Genomic DNA, 15,891 nt, shown 5'->3' on the forward strand with positions numbered 1-15,891 from the left:
ACAAAAATGGGTGCTATCATCATGCATCTAGACCAGTGCAGCACTGCTAAAGATGTGCAGCTCCATGAGATTGTCAAAAGGACCATCCACAAGGCATTGGTTAATTTGAAGACCATTGTTAACATGTTTAAAAAAAAAAGACTAAAGCAATCAATTCTTCTATGATTGGATACTGTGACATGTGATCAGCTTGCAGCTCTCGGCTGCCTACAACAGAAGTGAAGTACCAGAGTCATGTACACCACAGTATAACACGGCTCCACATCTGGCATCTCCAATCACAAAAAACCTGAACATACAAAATCAGATAAGCAATTTACAAAACAAATATCAAGCACCGAAATGCCCAGCACAAACTGATATAAAGCATGGTACCAAGCGTGAAGACCGCTACCAAGCATATCCACTTTATCTTTAGCTAACGACAGGTAATGCTACTATAGGAATAGTTCATCAAATTATTTTCCCATTCTATTCAGTATTATAACATTTTTCCACTACAAACTAACAAATTTTACAATTATGAATAATGGCTCTTTTAACTTCTTATAAAAAAAAAAACCATATATATATATTCCTTTTAATTTCAGTCAACTCCAATGATTTTTTTTTCACAAATAATTTTTTTAAATAAGACTATTATTTTATACATTTATGATAAAAAAAACAGCGTTATTACTTCTTAATAATGATTTCTTTTCCATGCATAAGGAAATAATATTTGATTGGTATATACACAAATTAGTGATATTTTATTTCACTTAATTATATAATGTTTTCATTACATTAACTTTTTCACTTATAAAAAAGAAAAATTTATTTTAATTCATGACTATCTCGATCTAATATTATATATATATATGAGATTCATGATATTTTTCTTTACTCAATTGCTCAAGATTTCATATTAATAAAGAATTATATAAACTCTCATACTACTTATCACGAACCCATACTTCTACTCAAAAAATGTATCTATTCCGTAAAAAAAAATTTTATTTATAAATCAAAATTCATTCCATCTCTTTTTAATTATAAGATTCGTGACATATGTGTGTGTATATATAATGCATCTATATTTTATGTTTAAAAAATATTTATTTGAAAGAAATACATATATATGGTATGTATCTGAAATCTAATCTTTTTATACCAAAATGACATCAACTCAAATTTCAAAATTTTTTAAAATTAATATCTTAAACCACTAAACTAAATGAGTTTGTGTTCGTAATGTATCTTATTTCATTCATTTTGCAATAAATTGAAATATTGAAACGTAAATTTCTTTTATATTATTGATACCCATGCAATCACCGGTGTTAAAAATTTATTGAACGAAATTAAAAAGAAAAAGGCCAGTAGAGAAAACGACGACGCTTCAAGGATTTGCACAGCACAGTGTGTTCTTGGGCTCTTGGCTTGTCCTCCAAGTTCTTTCACCCAAAAATACTGCGTCTTACTCTTTTGGAATTCAGATCGCAAAGCAAAAGCGAAGGCAGATCCTTCGACGTAGCTTTTTGTTTCTTTTGGTGAGAAAAGAGAACAAACAAGAGAGAAGAAAACTAAAGAAACAAGGCGTGATTATATAGAAAAAGCATAGACAAAAATGGCGAGATATGATCGAGCAATTACAGTTTTCTCCCCCGACGGGCATTTATTCCAGGTGGAGTACGCTCTCGAAGCCGTCCGCAAAGGTAACGCCGCCGTCGGAGTACGTGGAACCGACATCGTCGTCCTCGGCGTCGAGAAAAAGTCCACCGCCAAGCTCCAAGACTCCAGGTACGAATTTCCATTTACACATCATATTTTCTCGTATTTTTCAAGGTTTTTTACGACTTAAAATTTATGTTAATTTGTTGAAATGTTATCCTTTTGTTCATTTCGTGGGTTTTTTTTCCTAATTAGATTAATTGTGGAATCCTCTAATTATCGTAGCTTCGACGGAAAATCACCACGTTTTAATTTTGAATGCTTGCAATAATAGGATTTTCTAACTTATATATCCTCACTATAATTTATTTATTACTTTTATTTACAGAACTGTTAGAAAGATTGTGTCTTTGGATGATCATATTGCTCTGGCTTGTGCGGGTTTAAAAGCAGACGCTCGCGTCTTGATTAATAGGGCTCGAATTGAATGTCAGAGTCATAGGCTCACAGTTGAGGATCCTGTAACTGTCGAATATATAACACGATACATTGCTGGTCTTCAACAGAAATATACGCAAAGCGGTGGTGTGAGACCCTTTGGTCTTTCCACCTTGATTGTTGGTTTTGATCCGTACACCGGTGTTCCTTCTCTTTACCAGACTGATCCATCGGGAACATTTTCTGCTTGGAAGGCTAATGCAACTGGGAGAAACTCTAACTCGATGAGGGAGTTTCTGGAGAAAAATTATAAAGAGACTTCTGGGCAAGAAACAGTAAAGTTAGCCATTCGCGCTTTGCTTGAAGTAAGTTTTGCTTTTCACATGTGCATGTATACCTTGGACATAGTCATTTTAGTTAATGTCCCAAATGTGACTGCTTGAACTATTTGCTAAGTTGGATTTACCTATCTAGAATGGAGGGCATGTTCTATTTGCTTCGGTTTTTTATGTTGGTAATTTGTAGATATGAGATGCTCTTTTAAGCAAGGCTGCATGCAGGGTGTTTAATAAGCATTCTTTAGTTATACTTATGATTAAAAAATGCATGTGAAACCATTTCTTTTTATCAAATATATTGTTTTATGTTAGAATTTATTGCACTATCTGTGGGATTCTCAGATTGAGTTGTCTCCTAATTTCTCAGCCCAAGGCCAAATACTTTGTTCAAATTACCAATATTTGGCCAAATTATCTCAGCTAACTAGTTTGTCTTAAGTGATACACTTCTTTGCCTGTTGAATAAGGTTTTGTCGACTTAGGGACATACACACTTGATGTTTAGATTATTATCTGGTTATGCCTAAGTAAAAGGGTTTTGTAGCATTTTAGGTTGTTTGCATGTAACTGCTTTATCTAGTGTTATAACTGTTTGTTCCTGTTAATGGGATAACATTCAAGCTTGGCTATACATGGCATGTGGCTTGAGTAGTTGAGTTGACCCTTAAATTCTAATTGGTTCTTCTGGAACCAGCTACCTGATGTAGGATGGAGTCACCACTAGTTCTAATTTGAGGTTTAACTACTATAATGATTTACAGAGGATTTCAGGATTTCGTTTTATGAGTTGTTGAACATGTGTTGCAAGGAAATTCCATGGGCCTAAAGAAAGAGAGGATGATCATTTTCTTTCGGGAGTCCACGGGATTACAGTAATGGATATAACTTGATGTAGAGACATTCATAAGAAAGCTCAAAAGCTACCAGAGAACATAATATTGTACTAAGCTGCAATTTAGTGCCTAGATTGCAATCATGATTCATCTAGAGATGCAGTTAGATTTCACATAAAATTCTGCCCATTGAGTTGGTTACTGATGTATAGTTGCTCCACATGCACCTGTTGTTTCGTCTGTAAAACTAATTGGTCCGGCCCCAATGGTGAATTGTCTGCTAATGGTTGATGATCATGTTTGCAAGAATCTTTGGGCAAAATAAATTGCCTGGCATAATCTCATTAATGCATTAATTCTTCTGTTTTGATATGTCTTTGATTGTAGCATGGTCTGAGAACACTTGTATTTCTATTTTACTTGTGTTAACCTGTGATTTATGCTTTTGGTTTCCTTTCTCTTTCTTTCTTTATTTGTTTTGTACAATTAGGTTGTTGAGAGTGGGGGAAAGAACATAGAAGTTGCCACGATGACAAAAGAGCATGGACTGCGTCAACTAGAAGAAGCTGAAATCGATGCCATTGTTGCTGAGATCGAAGCAGAGAAAGCAGCTGCAGAGGCTGCAAAGAAGGCCCCACCTAAAGAAACCTAGTTCAATTAGAATCCACATAAATCCTTGGCCTTGCCTCAGTTTGTCCTTCATAAGTTCTTCCTTGAAACGTTATTCAGTTATGTTGATTGGTCGGACATGTTGAATGTTGATACGTGCAAAACCTTACATGTATTTTGAGCATCATGCTTTTGCTGATAGTACTTGATTGTGTCACAAATAGAGTAACATCCAACTCTTTCTACGTTTTCCTTTCTCGTTGCACCCAATAAAAAAGAAGTGACAAATTCTTATCGATTAAAAACCTACTCTTTTTGAGTTTTGGGTGCTATCTATTACCAGTTTTAGAATCCCAGCAACTTACAGACCCAAGGCTGGTGTATTCGCCTTCTAGCAAAACTTCATATTTGGTTCTAGAAGTCAGAAAAATCATGCGCGTCTCCAGAAGGTTTTCTTGGAAAGACGTCCTTTTCCTACGTCTCTACTACCATCACTTGCCAGTCCGCTCTTGGTCCCTCAATTTCAAAGTGCAGTTCCTCTAATTGCCACAACCCTTTTTCGTGTATTCTCTTGAAAACATTGACTAAAATAAAATGCCAACTGTTCCAGGTTAACGTTTCTGTCGTGCCCACATCAGGAAAGACAGATAAAACGTTGGTGGCATGGAGCTTCCCCGTTGGCTTCTCGAGTCTTTTGTATGTTCATTTTGCAGCTGCGCCTCACTTTTGTCTATATTGGAATGATGGCTGGCCCATAAAGATAAACGGGTGCTATGTTTCAGGCCCAAGGATGGAAAATGGAGGGAGGAGTAGCTGCCAAAGTACTTTTGGGCTTTACCGGTGGAAAGAATGCAAGAAATTTTTCAGGCTCAGAAAAGATGGTATTCTAAGTTGTCAAGATTCAGAAGGACAATCATCATTGTGACCCAAATTAATAGGTAAGGTGGCCAATAAATCCGGCATCCAGTGCTTCAAAATTTAGAAACAGCAGTAGTTCTGGTTTCCACTCACAAGACCGCAAACATCAGTTAAACATGACAAACTATAATTTTCCGCGGAAAGGAATTTGTTCTTTGCAGGTCTCAAAAAGGCCTTTGGGCATTTTCCCGTGCAAATTCAAACCTTAGTGGATGAGAATCTGGGTGCAAGATCTTGTCAGGTTGGCCTTGTTACATTAAAGTTTACGACAGGAACCCTGAGATTTGGCAATCATGTTATCACTTTAAATCCCATTTGGCACATAGCTCATATTTAGCTGCGCAAAGTCTAATGCACCACAATAACAAACGAGATATTCATCAAGAAAAGCAAAAAATTAATGAGATGAAATTTGAAACAAATTTGATTGGCTTAATTTAACCAGTTGAATACGTTGAAAGAGCAAACGTAATTAAATAAAAATCATAAATAAATCAAGGATGGTCCTTTTTTGGTAAGGTTGCCGGATTTGTTGCCTTTTTCCATAGACTTGGAGCTTGGCCTACGGGCTACATCAAAAGTAGGAGGAACCAGCCTTTTTCCCTTCGGCTTCTTACCTTATTTATTAAGTGGGGGATGCCCATGTACGAAATGGGTGGGTGTTATTGGAAGTTGGAGGGGGCTTTGAATGTTAATGGCTAGTTACAGTGGGTCAATTAAAAGCGTTGCCTTGGTTCTGAGAAGACCTAATATCAAGCCAGTGATGGTCCCCTGGCGAACAAACTTCAGTTTGTGCCGAAAATGACCAAATTTAGCATGAATCCCAATCCATCTTTAGTGTGGAAATGTGGGAAGCTTAACCTACGAATCCATTGGTCCCCTTCTAGAAACCTGTTAGTTGTGAGAAGCCCTACCATATTTAATTCCTCTAATAGAAAAAGGTTGTGGAAAAGCATATCAGATTCACTAACCAAAACTTAAATAGGAGCTCTTAATAAATTAATCTTCATCATATGGTAGACACATTGCAATGTCTAAGGTTCTAGTTAGTGCTTTTTTTGTAGTAAAACTATGCAATGAGAAATTATTTGGTGGATGATGTGCCTGACTGGATTACTGTTCCCTCTTCTCTCTTTGCATAAATTTAGGAAGATAATGTTGCAAGATGTTGGGCAGGTAGGGAGATTTATGTTGACAACAAAGTGGAAAATATATCATGGGTATGATTCGAACGAGAGGAGGGCCCAAGACATTTAGTGCAAAAAACCCACAAATATATCTATATACATACGAGATGGTAGAGCTAAGTTCAGTGAAGAGGACAGATAGTTGACCCATATATTGTTGGAAGGAGGAGTCTTTTGCTTTTGGAATCCATCACCCTCAGACAAAGGGTGACTTCCACCTAACCAATTTGAACTCTATACATCTCAGCCACACACTGTCAAGTCTTTAATCTCTACCCCTCCCTCCCTCCCTCCCTCTCTCTCTCTCTCTCTCTCTCTCTCTTGCTTATCCTCTCTGATCATTATCTGGGGCATCTCACCAAACTCTGTTAACTTTTCCCACCAGCTGGGGTTTTGCTATCTTACGCCCTAGTGTAACATGCGCATCCTCCTCTTTTCTTTCTTTTTCTTTTTTTTTTGTCTCTCTTGTATTATTATCATCAACTAGGATGTTTTTAGTTTCACGTATCTTTATAATACAACAGAAATCCCTCCCTTATGGCACCTTACCATAATAATAAGCACGTCCAAATTAATATTTAAGTGTCTTGATATTTAAATATTCAATATATCAAAAAAAATTCGTAAAAGACGAGAGATGTATATTGACTTTTTTAAGTTTATGATAATATGAGAAAATGAAAAGTCAATTATCAAAATTTTATTTAGTTGTGGACTTGTGTGATTCCATTGCCAATTGACATTGCCGTGAGGCTTTTGGTTTTATTATTCAATTACGAATGTTCCAATGAAATATTAAGTCTTAACCATCTGGAATGTCTGAAAATACTTGTAAGCATTAATTTATTTTTTAACTTGGAATATAATATTTTTTATGCGGTGTAATTGATCAAATATAAAAATATTAACGTTCACATATACAATTAATTTTATGCATGAATCCATACAAAATGACCCATTCTTGGGTTGAAATTCAGTTCACAAATTTGAACTTAACAACAAACGGTGTGGATTGTATAACTTTAAATAAACCCAATGATAGCTGATTTTATGGTTTTAATTAAAAATTTATTATAGGATAAATCAATGAATTTAGAATTTAATAAATTCTTACAAATTCAAAATTTCGACATGTTTTTTCTATGGATGATAAAAGTGAATACCGTAATTATGTCTAATTACTTATTCAAGTGGACTAAGTACAATGTATGTGGAATTAGTTTGAACAAATGAAAATTGTTAATTATAGCCCTAATTGATTGGACCAACAATTAAATAACTAAATAAATATATCAAAGTCATACACTTATTGGGAAATGGCCAAATGAAACAAATTAAATTTAAAATTGATAGTATAAAACTTAAGCCACAAATTATCTATGTTGACATTTTAATCGAAAGAATTCTAGCTTGATTTCTTCAAACAACATAAACAATTAAGTTAATGAAGGTATAACATTCAAGTATTTAATTTATTAATTAGTATATAATTCTCTTATTTAAAGAGTAAAATTCGATTCTTCCTTCTCTCAATTAAAAAAAATTAATGAAAGTACAAAAAAAATTACTCCAAAGACTACAAATGAAAAAAATCGAGTTTAATTTGAGATTAAAATAGCCAATCATAACAAATTGTTAAAGTACAAATTGAATCTTATTACCCTTTTTCAACAAAATTGGAGCATAATTTTTTTTACACTAACACTATTACAAGAAGAAAAGAAATTTTATATTTTGAAATTATGTGTGCAATATAAAAATGAGTGAGATATATATAATATTAATTTTATTCATCATTTAACTTTAATTAATAAAGAGTCAATTAACTATATAATTTATACGTCATCTTTCAAAACACGTTTTACTTGTCAACTGGAACAAACGCAATAAATAGATTAAAAAAGGATAGTTTATGAGTCTCATCAAAAATATTTAAAATCTGATTGAAGTCCCATCAATATTTTTAGAAATAGATTTTTAATTTTGACTAATTAATTGCAACATGATAATAATAATAAAAACAGAGAAAAGGATAACAAGGGCCAGGGAAAAAGGGCAGAAAAGGAGATGAGGGGTGTGGGGCAGCTGAGCTGGAGATAAGAAAGAGGAGGAGGGTGTTGGATTGGGGCCCACAAGTGGCTTGCGAGCGGGTCCCAACGCCGCAACCTCGCACATGAGCCTACGTCCGACGGCTTCCAACCACCGCCCAAAAAGAGAGGAGTTGGTATCGTGTGGGATACAGACGTTTCCCACCCTTTTACCATACCCCCCCTTCTTTTCCCCCTAACCACAACTCTGCCATCCCATTTCCCCAAATTTTTCTATTTGTACAACAATAATTATTATAAATCACGTAATCAATTTTATTTATATTTTAGTCCCCCCACCCAAGATACATGCATATATTATCGTAACAAAATAAATAAAATATTTATTATAATTAGCATAATAATTGAATATAGACGAAAGTTAAAACATGATTCAATTTTGTAATTCCTATTCTTTTGATAAAACTTTCGAACATTAAAATTTAATTATTTTCATTTCATTTATTTACCTATAGTTTAAAAAAGCAAAATAAAAAAAAAAAGAAATTTACGTAGCTTATCATTCAACTAGATAACACCTTCTTCAATTTTTATAGTAATTTAAAAAGTTTTTAAGATTTTATATTTGATATATGAGGCTATGAAACCAAAAGTAGATCAAATTCATATCTTGAATTGAATGAGCATAAGTTGCTTTCAAAAGCATAAGGTAGTTCTTAAGAAAAGAAGGCAAACCTACCATTTAGAAGTGGTACCATCTTTATGGAGCACAAACTTCTGTTGCTTCCATTCATTAATCCACCATGTACTTTTTACTAATCTCATAATGTCCAACCATAGGGCAAAAAATTTAAAGAAAAATCAATTTTAATTATAGCCTTATGATTGTTGAATTTGCGTTTAATTAGCCTAAAACGATCATGATCATTTTGAAAAAATATATATGTATAATAATTTTGTTGTATCTTTCTTCATCAAATTCCTCTATTAGAATGTCGCAAAAAAAGAAAAGAGGATGGAATGATTTGAATTTAAATTATAGAAGCTAACTAACCCAATCTAAGGTTTATCACCTAACTTTAGTATTGAGTATTGGAATGATATAGATAAATGCATTTATTCTCATAAACTAACTATTTAAGGTTTTAATAATTAGTAATAAGAATAAAAATATAATAATATTTTTGTAGGGTCTTTAAGTAGGGATTTTAACATATAGAGTAACCATTTCTTCAAAATACTTTTAATTTAAAATTTCTTATTTAATAGGTACCAAACCCTATAAATATTTGATTAAACATTTGAATTGTTATCTAAACTCGTATTCGAATATCCTAAACACTACTTGTTAAATACTTGAAAACAATTAAAACTCGTATTAATTTTTTTTTATTAATAAAACTTCTTGATTAAATACTGGATTAACATAAATTTAAAAACAACTTTTATGTATATTATTAATAAAAATTTATTTTATTTTATAAAACATAAATTAAAATTTAAAATCATATTTAGAACAAATAATGAATTTTAGTAAGCATTACATTAATTATAAAAATTTTATAAATAAAAAATAATATAAAAAATTATTATTTATAATAAAATTTAGACATTGCATATCTTTAAAGCACTATTTAAATCTGATTAAAAATACAATAATCTTGTTTATTCAAGTCTGATAATTCAAAATATTCAATTATAAAATTCATTAACATATCTAGTTTTAACTATAAAAACAATTGAAAGAAACATGATAGCGGATTCTCAATATATCACTTCAATAATTTAGTTTTCATCAATTTTAATATTTCAAATTTCAATTTTTTTTTAAAAATACAACAATATTTATAAAATAAAAAGTATTTTTAAAATTAAAATTAAAATATAATAAAAAAAACTCATTATGGAGCCTGGTATTTATAATTGGAAGCGTATGTATGAAGAATAAGGCGTTCTTGTAATTAATTTATTATTAAAGATAGAAGGGGTGAAATGGGTAAGACAAGAAAAATCAAAGGGTCCCACTCCAAGGGTCATGCATGTGATGTTGGTGGGAGTTGAAGTATTAAAAACGAAGATGGAACAATTATTACCCTATTGATAGAGAGAGCAGCTATAATTATTAATAACTTGAGACTTGTTAAATAATTTTCTTTCAGAGCAAGTGAGGAAAAAGGCGGGGTGAGAAAAAATATCCCATGGAAGCTTCTAATGTCTCTACCTAACACCTTTGAAAAAGGCCAAAACCTAAAAAAAAAAAAAAGGAAAAAGAAAGCAAGAAAGAGAGAGGAAGTGGTGAATTGTGGAAAAGTGACTCCCTTTTCTGTTTGTGAAGGGCCACTGTTTTTTGGATTTTGTTCCAAACAAGCTAACACTCATGTGTCTTTTTCTTGCTCTTTGCTTGATCTTTTGTCTTTGCCTTTGCTTTTCAGGCTATGGGGCTTCTTCCATCTTCACCCCCTCTCTCTCTCTCTGTCTCTCTCTCTCCGTGTTTTCATTTTTATAAAGTTCATTTCTCTTTTTTTTTGGGGGACATTTAATTATCATATTCTCTCTTCATTATTTATAGATGATTCTAATGAAATTCGATTTAATATTTGGTTGGTACAACATCCATAATAGTCAGAATGATTGCTATTCTTATATTTGTTATGTTATCCGGTTGTTCATGAAGCTGGCCATCCCATTTATACTGATGAAAGGCCAAGTTTAACAACCTTAGTGACTCGACCATGTATTGATTCTTGCAGCTTTGCCAATTTTCAATTTTGGGTCTTTGATAAATTATCACCTTGACCTCTTAACTTGATCAAGTTATATTAGGGCTAATAAAGCATCGAGAAATTCTAGTGTTAAACAAGTGTATTTTTAATTAGATTTGGATACCCTATAAAATAAGTCCGTGAAGTAGTTAATTACGTTACCACGGGCATAATCACAGTTCAGTAACTGCCAAATATACCCGTATGTAAACCCTAGACAGGTCATCCCAAAGGATTATACAATTGATTAAAAAAAATGTACTAGCTAGTAACTAAACTCCTAAAGTCGATTGCCATTGGCCCACTACAATGACATGGGTACAATTTAGGTATTGTAATATGATTGTAAAAGAAAAAAAAATTAAAACCCTCTTTTTTTAATAAAAAATATATGAATTTATCATTAAATTAAATATTTAAATATAAGTATTTGTAATTGACGGTCCAAAGTAAATGGCAATAAGCATTAAATAATAATTTTTGGTGTAGCTTAATTTGTCTTTAATAGTTGGATTGAAAGTTGAAACATGGAAGATTCAAAGCTAAATCTCCTTTTAGAGAAGTAGGATGTCGATACCTTAATATATAGTCCAACATATAATATAATCATGGCCACGATAATTTGACTTGATTCGAGGAACTTAATCACACTCCGGAGTCCCTCACCTAACATTGTTTCTAGAACAACTAAAGTAGTTAACTGATTTAATTTATTTTTAGTTTTAAATTATCACAATAAGCTTTCCATAAAGTCAACAGTCGAACCTCCTGGCTTCACCAACGGGCCATGTTCTCCCTACCAACTTCATCAGTTTCACTTTCCCATATCAACATTTTTCTATTCCCGACTTTCCATGCCAGGTTTGACACTCTTCGCTGCAATTCTTGTCATCGTTTTTCTCTCTTTGCAACCTATGAAAATGGGCTCTAATTTCCTGACAATAATTGGGACGGCAACATGCCTTTTGTCAAACGTTGTAATAACAGATAAATAATTGTAAAATGCAAACACTGAAGCTTCAACTGATTTAATCATATATATATATATATATGTATGCTAATAAAATATTTTGTACTAGTAAGAAAGTGTGGAGCATGCTATTCTGTTCTACGAGAGTGTTAAGTATATTTCGTTGATAATTAGCCAAGCTCCAAAAACAATAAATGGCAAAGATGATGTAAAGTGGGATGAGGGCGGAGATGGGATATGAATTGAAAGGTGGAACTTGGGTACAAACCGAAGGCAGGCTAGCTAGTTAGAGGAGGGACGGGGTTTGATATCTGAACTTAGTTTGGTTGGTTGGCTCACGGCCAAGATGATTAATGTTAGGTTGGTAGAAGGATGGTACTACGGATAGTTGTTAGTTTCTTCACGCCTTTTATTTTAGCGAATGGTGCTTTTATTATAGTGGAAGAGATGGGTTACCCACCACTCCCTTCCTCTCGATTTCTCCTCCTCTCACAGCTTATCCATTGCTTCCAAATGAAAATCGAGCCCTTTAGGTTTATTTTTTCCCGAGAGAAGACAAACCCAATGAAAAGAATCTAAAATGGGAAAAAGAGGTTATAAAATCCTCTCCTCGTCACATGAATCAACATACATCACAGTAGTTTGGAAAAGAAAACAAAAGAAAAAGAAGGGGAAATATGCTTTTGAAAGATCTACTTTTAGAGGGTAGGGGAGAGGACCTTCTTGTGTCCATGCAAATGAATTCCAAATCACTTCATTATTCCTGTTTGGAAAATAAGAAAAAAGGGTCATCATTTGTTTTTGAAAGAAATGTAAGAAAAGGATCTCCCTCACTCTCTTTCTCCCTCTCTGGGAGAAGTAGTAAACACTAGAATAACAACAGCAAGACCGGAGCCATGACCCTTTTGAAGATCTGATCATAGAGATCTGACAAAGTTCAACTTTTCATTGGAAAAGAGTGGTAAAAACAAATTTGTAAAGAGGCTTCCCTGATCACTTGCGAGCTCAAAAACAATTTACATTAAGGAAAAGAAAGTATATATAATCCAACAAATGCAAAAACATTCACCAATAATGATCACCTGTACTATTACTACATATATGCTAATAGTAGATATAGTGATAATAATCATACAAATTAGAAATAAAGAGAAAATTAGAGGGGATTTTAAACTAATAACAATCTCCTTGTCATTTCTCTCCATTTCTGTTGAGCTACATAATTAAAAATTCCAATCTCTTATTTCATTTCCAAACTTCTATAATCCAAGAAGCCAGTTTTCAAGCCTAAGAAATCATATCCACTGTTGCTGTTGTTACTGCTGCTACCAGCAGTAGCGATGCTGCAAGTGCAGTCTTTGCTGTTTTTCACTCCCAAACTGCAAACAAAACAAAGGGTCCTCCCTCCGGTTCTCAATGGCTCTGGCTGGCTTTGATGGTAAGGAGGGCTGATTCTGAGGTCCAAATTCAAGTCTGGACACCTTTCTTGAACTGGGTTTTTCTTCTCATCTATGTTGGCAAATCCACTAGGGTTATTCACCTTCTCTTTCTCTTCTTTAGCCCCACTGAAAGATATTGTTGTTACATCTTGAGCAGTTGGCTCATTGAGTGACCGGTGCGTCGCAGGATCAATACCTCTGTTCAAAAGCTTCCTTCTAATATGTGTGTTCCAGTAATTCTTTATCTCATTATCTGTTCTTCCTGGTAATCTCCCAGCTATAAGAGACCACCTATAAAAGAATCCCCCCAAAAAAAAATTAAGACCATCAAAAACTAATCAATATATTCAAGGTAGCATTTATATGCAATTGCAGTACACAGCCAAAGTTTATTCAATGGATACTTACTTGTTACCAAGAAGGCTATGCAGCTTGATAATGAGCTCATCTTCCTCTTCAGTGAAATTGCCACGTTTAAGGTCTGGTCTCAAGTAGTTGATCCAGCGAAGTCTGCAACTTTTGCCACAGCGGAGAAGGCCAGCAGCTTTAGGGAGGGAGCGCCAGCAACCTTCACCATGGGCTCGGATGTAAGCGATGAGGCGATCATCCTCTTCCTTGGTCCATGCACCTTTGTTTGTGTGAGCTTTCTCACAGCAAGGAGACCTTCCCATTTGAGTACTAGGAACTTTTCCAAGTTGTGGAAACTAGCAGAAGTAGCTACGTTGCTGTGTTTTTTTTTTTAATAGTAGTAGCAGTAAGTAGTATAAATTTATATATTTAGAATTTAGAATTTAGAAGAAGTAGAATAGTGAGGGTGGAAAATGGAATGGAGGCCTTGTTTTTTGTGTGGCTGGAACATTGAGGCCGGCCCTTTGAGAGAACTTCAGATGCGGTTATATAGCCTTTTGACTATTACTCTCCAACACAGGGAGGGAAAGAGAGAGAGAAAAAGTGCAGTGACCCTAATTTTCTTCTAGATGTGAGTTGGTGAGACAGGTTTGAGGGAGTGGCTGGTGGCCTCTGTCTTGATGATATTAGCATCAATCATATATATATATATATATATAAAGAAAGGGGTTATGTATATTAAACTGTAGGTAACCTTCAGGTAGGTGTAAAGTAAGGTATTAAAGTGTAGGCAGGACAAAGTGTGATCTCTGCCCTCACCTTTTCTTTTCCTTCCTTCCTTTCCTTGGCCCCTGCCTAAACCTGTGCTACTTTAGATTAATAATTTTAGTTAGCTTTCATAATCTTTCCCCAACTCACTAGACAACATGTACCAGAATACATGTACAACTTGAATATTTTATCATGTTGTTGGAACTAACATGCTGAGCCAAAGGCTTTCGGAAAGCTGCATCTGTTTCCCCTAATACCGGCCTAATTTCCAGCTAAAGTGCATTTCTTATTTGTTTGCCAGTTGAGAGGAGAAAGAGTGCTACGACCCCAATATAAGATTTTTGTTCTTTTGATCATATTTGAAGTGCTTATTTGTATCCTGACAATCTTCATTGTTTAAGTGGGTTTCTGATAATATAGCTAAATCAATTCTTGAAGCAAAGTTAAAGATGGAAATATATATATATGGGAATGGTGTTTTTTTCCTGGTTAAAATATAAAAATGTTGCCATATTAGTTAGTTGTGGTGGTCAGATGGGAAAGAAAATGTAAAAGTGGATTGGCTATTCTTGTGCATAAATCATAAAATAGAGTTGGTAGTTGCGGTTCTTTATTCTATTGGTGTACTATCATGCATGAGAGAGAGAGAGAGAGAGAGAGATAGAGTGGGTTTCTAGAAGACTTGGGAGGTTGGGTTCAGGGCAGGATGATGAAAGAAAAGGGGAAAATAGGAAAAGATATGAGTGTGGTTGTGGTTGTATGTGGGCTTTGGTTCACCTTCCACTTTTCCTTTTTTTTTTTTTTATATATCTTTTTTGCCCCCAAACCTTGTGGTGCAAGTTTAGGCAACAAGGGGCAAAGGGTGCAAGGGCTAGGGTTGGGAAAGCTTGATTCATTTTACCTTTTTGTTGTTATCTTCTATCTTTCCCTCCCAATTTGCATATTATTTGTTACCCACTACCACACATAAGACTTTCTTTCTCTCTCTCTCTCTCTCATCATGAAATTCAAGTGGATAGTAAGAGCTAAGGATCAGGTTGACATGGGGGGATGGAGGGAGAGATAGAGAGGTCCACCTTTGTAATAATCTGTATGTATTTTCACCTACTTTTTCACCTTTCTGACGGTCCTTGCACCAAGTCCAAGGCTGGCCTCACTTTGATGTTGAACCACATGGGCACCCATTTAAGATTTTATTCTTCTCCCTCAGAACTTTTTATCTTTTTTTAACAAAAACCCACCTAAGCCTATCCATTTCCCTTATTTGGCTTTCAAAATTCGAACAAACAACAAATTAAATCTTGACATCAACTCTGCTCAACAGGAGCAATTAGATGGAGAGCAAAGGGTGAGGATGAAGACACAGGTACAGGAGAAAGATAAGAAAACCAACTTGCAGTTACTCCTAAAAATGATGGATCAAACATACCTAAACGCATTAATTCATCATGCCTCAACTGTTTCAATCAGACGGCGCTCATCATCGCAGTCAGTTAGGTTGGCTTTTTAACACGTCTCTTTCCCAACCAGCCTTCCCCCAGCACAACCACATGACTGCCCCAAAAAATTATACAGAA

The 15,891-nt window shown here is 34.2% G+C and overlaps 2 protein-coding genes across 2 annotated transcripts; one reads left to right on the forward strand and one right to left on the reverse strand.

Annotated features, from left to right (window-relative positions):
* Positions 1-1,414: 1,414 nt before the first annotated feature.
* LOC110418681 (proteasome subunit alpha type-7) lies at positions 1,415-4,176 on the forward strand. Its single transcript, XM_021431471.2, has 3 exons — positions 1,415-1,782; positions 2,042-2,456; positions 3,753-4,176. The coding sequence occupies exons 1-3, from the start codon at positions 1,610-1,612 to the stop codon at positions 3,912-3,914; spliced, it is 750 nt and encodes a 249-aa protein (XP_021287146.1). The 5' UTR covers positions 1,415-1,609; the 3' UTR covers positions 3,915-4,176.
* Positions 4,177-12,777: 8,601 nt separating this feature from the next.
* Positions 12,778-14,227, reverse strand: MYB4 (myb domain protein 4). The gene is made up of 2 exons (XM_021431217.2): positions 13,604-14,227; positions 12,778-13,486 (listed from the first exon to the last, which is right to left on the reverse strand). The coding sequence occupies exons 1-2, from the start codon at positions 13,864-13,866 to the stop codon at positions 12,997-12,999; spliced, it is 753 nt and encodes a 250-aa protein (XP_021286892.1). The 5' UTR covers positions 13,867-14,227; the 3' UTR covers positions 12,778-12,996.
* Positions 14,228-15,891: the final 1,664 nt, after the last annotated feature.

Source organism: Theobroma umbraticum, unplaced genomic scaffold, assembly GCF_002168275.2.
Source record: "Theobroma umbraticum cultivar Fairchild unplaced genomic scaffold, ASM216827v3 scaffold_50.0, whole genome shotgun sequence".
NCBI lineage: Eukaryota > Viridiplantae > Streptophyta > Magnoliopsida > Malvales > Malvaceae > Theobroma > Theobroma umbraticum.

Coding starts and splice junctions, on each gene's coding strand:
- LOC110418681 (XM_021431471.2), top strand. CDS start 1,610: ATGGCGAGATATGATCGAGCAATTACAGTTTTCTCCCCCGACGGGCAT. Junction 1,783..2,041: donor GCCAAGCTCCAAGACTCCAG/GTACGAATTTCC, acceptor TTTTATTTACAG/AACTGTTAGAAAGATTGTGT. Junction 2,457..3,752: donor CCATTCGCGCTTTGCTTGAA/GTAAGTTTTGCT, acceptor TTGTACAATTAG/GTTGTTGAGAGTGGGGGAAA.
- MYB4 (XM_021431217.2), bottom strand. CDS start 13,866: ATGGGAAGGTCTCCTTGCTGTGAGAAAGCTCACACAAACAAAGGTGCA. Junction 13,487..13,603: donor CATAGCCTTCTTGGTAACAA/GTAAGTATCCAT, acceptor ATTCTTTTATAG/GTGGTCTCTTATAGCTGGGA.